The sequence below is a fragment of the Benincasa hispida genome, chromosome 10, assembly GCF_027475165.1.
Source record: "Benincasa hispida cultivar pf3 chromosome 10, pf3_genome.v1.1, whole genome shotgun sequence".
NCBI lineage: Eukaryota > Viridiplantae > Streptophyta > Magnoliopsida > Cucurbitales > Cucurbitaceae > Benincasa > Benincasa hispida.
The window spans coordinates 30824212-30830468 of record NC_143487.1 but is presented as its reverse complement, the minus strand read 5'-3'; the positions used below and the strand labels follow the sequence as shown (position 1 = coordinate 30830468).

Genomic DNA, 6257 nt, shown 5'->3' with positions numbered 1-6257 from the left:
AAAATTTTGAGGTGAACCTCGAGTCCCGATCCGACACTATCGACAATGGGGCTCCATATTGACTGATTATCCTATCCACATAAATCTTAGCTAGACGGTCTAGTGGAAAAGTAACCTTTACTGGTATGAACTTGGCCATCTTGGTTAGTCTATCGACTATTGCCCAAATGCCATCAAATTCTGAGGGTGTCTTAGGCAATCCAAATAAAACGTCCATTGTCACATGCTCCCACTTCCACTCAGGCGCTGGGAGTGGATTGAGTAATCCTGCTGGTCTTCGTCTCTCAGGTTTTACTTGTTGACAGATTATACATTGGTCCACATATTTTTCTATGTCCTTCTTCATCCTAGGCCACCAATAAGATTTTTTTCAAAGTTCTATACATCTTGGTGCTTCCTGGATGCATAGCATAAGCGGAACTATGTGCTTCCTCTAGAATGGCTTGTTTAAGCTATAGCTTGTTAGGCACATACATTCTCCCCCCCCTTTTCTAGTATATTATCTACTCTCGGTTGGAAGTCAACCCTGATGCCCTTCCTTACATCATCAACAATCTTCTGAAGATCAGGGTCTTCCAACTGATCCTACTTAAGGTTTTCTAAGGTAGGCCTTACCTAGAAAGTAGCTATCAATTCTCCTGACGACTCCATTGACAAGGCAGTTCTAGAATTCCTGAATTCTTGTAATAACATTCCTCTTATTGAACCAATAATGGCCCTGAGTCCCGAAAATTTCCTACTTAGCGCATCCACTACAACATTAGCCTTACTAGGGGTGGTACTCGATGGAATAGTCGTAATCTTTAATAAATTCAATCCATCTTCATTGTCTTAGATTTAACTCCTTTTGATCAAAGATATATTTTAAGCTTTTGTGATCTGTAAATATCCTGCAGCGCTCTCCAAAAAGGTAATGTCTCCACAACTTCAGAGCCAAAACAACTGCTGCCAACTCTAGATTATGTGTGGGATAAATGTCCTTGTGTTTCTTAAGTTGACGAGATGCATATGCAATCACCTTCCTATCCTACATCAACACACATCCCAATCCTTGTTGGGATGCGTCACAATAAATCTCAAATTCCTTACCTGGAATAGGCAAGGTAAGCACTGGTGCTGATACTAGTGTCTGCTTCAGCTCTTGGGAACTATGTTCACACTCCAACGACCATTCAAACCTCACGCCTTTCTTGGTCAGGTTCGTAAGATCCATGAATACCGCAAGGGCATTTGTTAATCCAAATGGCATTACTAAAAATTCATAATGTCCATATTGTGTTCTAAATGCGGTTTTAGGAATGTCAGCTTCCCTCACTTTCAGTTGATGATAACCCGATCTCAGATCTATCTTTGAAAACACCGTGGCTCCTCTTAGCTAATAAAAAAAATCATCAATGTGTGGTAACGGATAATTGTTCTTAATTGTTACCTTATTCAACTGCCTATAGTCGATACACAATCTAAGTGTACCGTCTTTATTCCTCACAAACAATACCAGAGCTCCCCAAGGCGATACACCAGGTCGAATGTATCCCCTGTCAATTAACTCTTACAGCTAAACCTTTAATTCTTTCAACTCAGTCGGCGCCATTCTATACGGTGCCTGCGATATAGGAGTTGTTCCTGGAACTAAGTCAATAGTAAACTGCACCTCCCTGTCGGATGGTAATCCTGATAGTTCTTCAGGGAATACATCCCGAAATTTAGTTACCACTGGGACATCTTTTGGGTTCAGCTCTTTCCCTTGAGCAACCATCACATGAGCCAGATAGGCTTTACATCCCTTGCTCAATAGCTTCTGAGATTTCACTGTCAATATCAAATTCCCCGCGACTAATCGTTTGCTTTCTGTCAGCATTGCATCCTGGCCATTTGATTTTTTGAGCACTACCTCCTTCTTGTAACAGTCTACTGAAGCATGATACCTACTTAGAAAATCCATCCCCAGGATAACATCAAACTCCAATAGTTCTAAACGAAGTAAATCAGCATAGAAGTTCTGACCATTGATCAGTACCTCATAATGATTATAGCATCTATCTACTACTATCACATCCCCCAAAGGGGTAGAGATAAATAACTCTTCAGGCATAGGTTCAACTAACCTATTTATACTAGGTGTATACATGCTAGATATAAATGGATGTGTGGCACCAAGATCAAATAAAACATAAGCAGACTGTCCACATAACATAACATTACCGGTCACAACATCTGGAGACTCCGCTGCCTCCTGGTGTGTCACGGCATACACTTGCCCCTGCTATTGAGGTCGACCTACGACATTCTTCTGCTTGGCACCACTTGACCCTTCGCCCCGATTTCCAGCACTCTTTGGTTGGTTAATTGTCTGGGAGGTCGACTGTTGTGCTATTGTGATGTCCCTATTCATATAGTCCCTCTTGAAATGCCCCGTTTGTCCACATTTGAAACATGCACCTCTGCAACTATAGCATGCCCCAAAATGCCTCTTGCCACAACTAGGGCATGTCGGTCTCTTGTCTGTGCTGGCTACTGACTCACCAGATCATGGCATCTTTGATCGGCTAGCTGCACTGGCCGAGGGTCTCGTTTTCCTTTTCCTGGATCCCTGCCAACTGGTTCCCCTGAAATGGCTTCCACTAGTCTGGGTTGCAACTGGAGATCGAAAATCCCCTGTGTCTAGGCCCTATTACGGCCTCACTGCCTCTTAGCAATTGCTCAACATCTGCCAAACTCTGTTCGACTCGTGTTGCTATTTCTACTAACTGGTTAAAATCTAGCCAATTAACCATAGACGTCACGAGTTCTAATTTCCTACCTCAAACATTGTTCAAACTTCCTGTATCTATCTTTTTCCTCAACAATAATCGGCAGACCATACTGTGATAACTCTATAAACTTCTGCTCATATTCTGCCACTGACATCGTTCCCTATGTTAATCTGAGGAACTCATCCCTTTTTGCATCCCAAAACGAGCTGGGATAATACTTATTTCAAAGGCCTTCCTGAATTCAGACCATAATATCGCATCTGTGCTGGCACGTCTGGCGGATATCAATTTCCACCACTTCTCTGCTCCCTTATGTAGTAGAAAGGCGGCTAGCCCTACTTTCCTGTCCTCTAGACAACCCATAACATTGAAACATTTTTCAACTACATCCAGCCATAACTCAGCTTCAGCCGGATCTCCTATACCTTCAAATTGCACAGCCCCTAGGGCTTTAAACCTCTCAATATCATATTTCTTCTCTGGGTCTGCTCGTATTGAGCCCACACTGGCTGCTAACCTCTACACTATCCTGTCAAAAATTGCATCTTTTAGCTGCGAATCTGCCCTTGCTTGGGGAGTACTAGACTCTCCCTCGGACTTCGTTTCCTGACCCACTAGATCATTCACCTTCTTTTTCCTACCCGGTGCGTTCTTTCTAACCTCTGGGACCCTATTGGTAGGGAGTCTTCCTGCCACCTGTCTACTTCCTTTGTCTGCCATTTTGCCTTGACATTTCACCTAATACAATGTACACATGGTAGGGACTCACACTTAGGGACTTAGGCTTATGCATAACTTCCCTCTCATTCCCAAAACCTTATTCTTTGATACCAACTTGTCACACCCTCTCCTAGATTACCCTCTCAAACTAGAAGGGGATATGACTGCGGTAGTTAATAGCCTACTGTCAGTACCCACCACCTTAGCCCTCTAATCTAAATGCCAACTAGTTAAACATTAATAATGTATGAATAAGATAAGCCTCCTTAAGGTTCTACAAAATATTATATCACACATGCATGCAACCATGATATAACATATAAGAGATGAAACGTTCACAGATGGCCCAAACAACTCTCATAGAGCCCTAGTCCCTCTTAAAATATGTGTACATAGACAGATCAATAACCTAAATATTATTAATAAGCCGAGTCTTTTAGTGGCAAGCAGCAGTAAGATCAACCCCGAGGAATATGACCGCTACCTGAAAAGGGAAAACACAGAAACTTGGTGAGCTAAAATCCCAATGAGTGACTATAGAAACGTAAAGCAACAAGCATAGCATCACTATAAACATGTAAATATACCAATGAGTAAACTCAAGCAATTGTCTCTAAATGTAGCTTTAAACCATTCTCAGACATCATTAAACATTATTATTCCCTAGTTGAGAATGAGCCTAAATGCTCTAGTTCTGAAACGTTTATTACCGGCCTAGAGACCCATACTTCGGTCTCTCATTCAGAACTACCTACGTGCACGTGGCCATACTAAGTACCATCATATCTTAGGTACTTCTACTCAGATACCTTCTCAAATTTGTTCTTCAGTATCGAGCTACTAAGATACCTTATCATATGTCCTTCGGTATCATATTGGCCAGATACCATCTCAAATGTCCTTCGGTATCAAATTGGCCAGGTACCTTCTCAAATGTCATTCGGTACCAAATTGGTTAGATACCTTATCAAACGTCCTTCGGTATCAAATGTGTATTTTGTAACATCAAATTAAGTTCCTCTGCCTAGTATTTACACAAGAAGTATTCCATTGCCACTCATTTACATAAGAACTCATTCTCTCATAGCCTTCCTTTAGGAAGCATATATCAAAATTAGAAACATAGCTTTTGTAATGGTTACACGACATACCTTGGCCTGTGTTACACACATACAAGTCGGGAAACATGCATTAAGTTATTCTCTAACCATTTGTTGCTTGAGGAAGTATAAATTCATCATCAATGTCACTGTGCTTTACTTAGTCACTCACCGTTCGTCAGGCTCTTAATGTTTATACGCTTCCTCTAGCTCTTCTTGGCCTGAAAAGATATAATTCTCGATTAAACTACTTAGAATTCTTAGTAAAATACCTCAATTAATGTATTTATTAAAGGACTTTTCATCAACATAGACAGCTTTATTGGTGAGATCCCCCTAAGCGAGGTCAGCGAGATCCTCTAGAGCGATGCTAGCAAGATCCTCTAGAGCGATACCAGTGGGATCATCTAGAGCGATACCAGCAAGATCTTCTTGAGCGAGATCAAACTTTTCCTGGTAAATTTTCATCCTAGTGATACTCACCTTACCAGCGATACTTAGCCCAATTCCTAGCGAGATTTCCTTCTAGAGCGAGATTGGCAAGATTCTCTAGAGCGAGATCAGCGAGATTTCCTCTATAGGCAAGATCCTCATCCCCTCATCTTACTACAACTCCCATGGTGAACTGGTTGTTTATTCAACCCAAGCAGCTGTCTACTTATGCATCGATTCCCTGTTACAAATTTAAAAATTCATAACTCAAGAGCTCTTTTCAAGAAACTTTCTTCTACAAACTTGTTTAGAATTGAGTAACTTTATTACCTTAAAATTTCAGCAAAGAATTCCTTCTAGTTTGGCCTGGAACTTCCAATCTTCACCTTGGGCCCTGATTAACCCAAGAATCTGCCTTTTCTATCCTTTCCTTACTTCTTGTTCTTCTCATTGGCAATATTCCTCTGGCAAGACAACCTCGAAAACTAGCTTCTCTCAGTTTTCGAATGGCACTGATTTTACTAAATTTGCTCATGTCAATTGCCGAAACCATGCTTTTGAAGTTCTTCTTCCAAAAGCTTCCCACCGCCTCCAGAGTTCAAGGATTAACTGCCACGTCACCCCTCATTTAGTATGTTTTTCCTTCCCTTACATCATAACTGCTACAGACAAACATGAATTGCTACTTAACAAATATATAATATGACATTCCTTTAGCTAAACATGCTTATCTAGGAAACCTAGAATTCGGGGTTTACATATTATGTCACATCGCTCATGAATACTTAGAAAACCAGTTACCAACGCTCAATAATTCGGCCATAATCCAAGGTAGGAGGTGTTCTGTAGACCGTCAACTTAAATACCCCAAACCTTCGATAGTATTATATACCGTTTGAGTTTGTAACCCTAGTTTTACAAGTTTAACGACCTATTTTAACTATTAAAACATCTGGTTAACATACGTGAGCATGCAGTTGTCTTTGTTATGGATTTTAAATGTCTATTTCAATTTTATAACACTTATAAAACATTAGACATGCTAAACATCCACAACATACATAAAGGCATTCAATATCTAATATAACACTCATATTAAATACAAGAAACCCTAACATGCATACTGTATATTATAACAAATTATAACATACTTTCATGCATGTTGCATGCTTCCTACGGTGGGATTTTAAATCTACATGGTATATTATATGAAAATACAAGATTTATTTAATTATAACATACATCCAATGCA

General features: G+C 40.4%; 1 protein-coding gene across 1 annotated transcript; it reads right to left on the bottom strand.

Annotated features, from left to right (window-relative positions):
- Positions 1 to 1555: 1555 nt before the first annotated feature.
- LOC150033258 (uncharacterized) lies at positions 1556 to 2907 on the bottom strand. Its single transcript, XM_090306346.1, has 3 exons — positions 2801 to 2907; positions 2524 to 2626; positions 1556 to 1999 (listed from the first exon to the last, which is right to left on the bottom strand). The coding sequence occupies exons 1-3, from the start codon at positions 2905 to 2907 to the stop codon at positions 1556 to 1558; spliced, it is 654 nt and encodes a 217-aa protein (XP_090162472.1).
- Positions 2908 to 6257: the final 3350 nt, after the last annotated feature.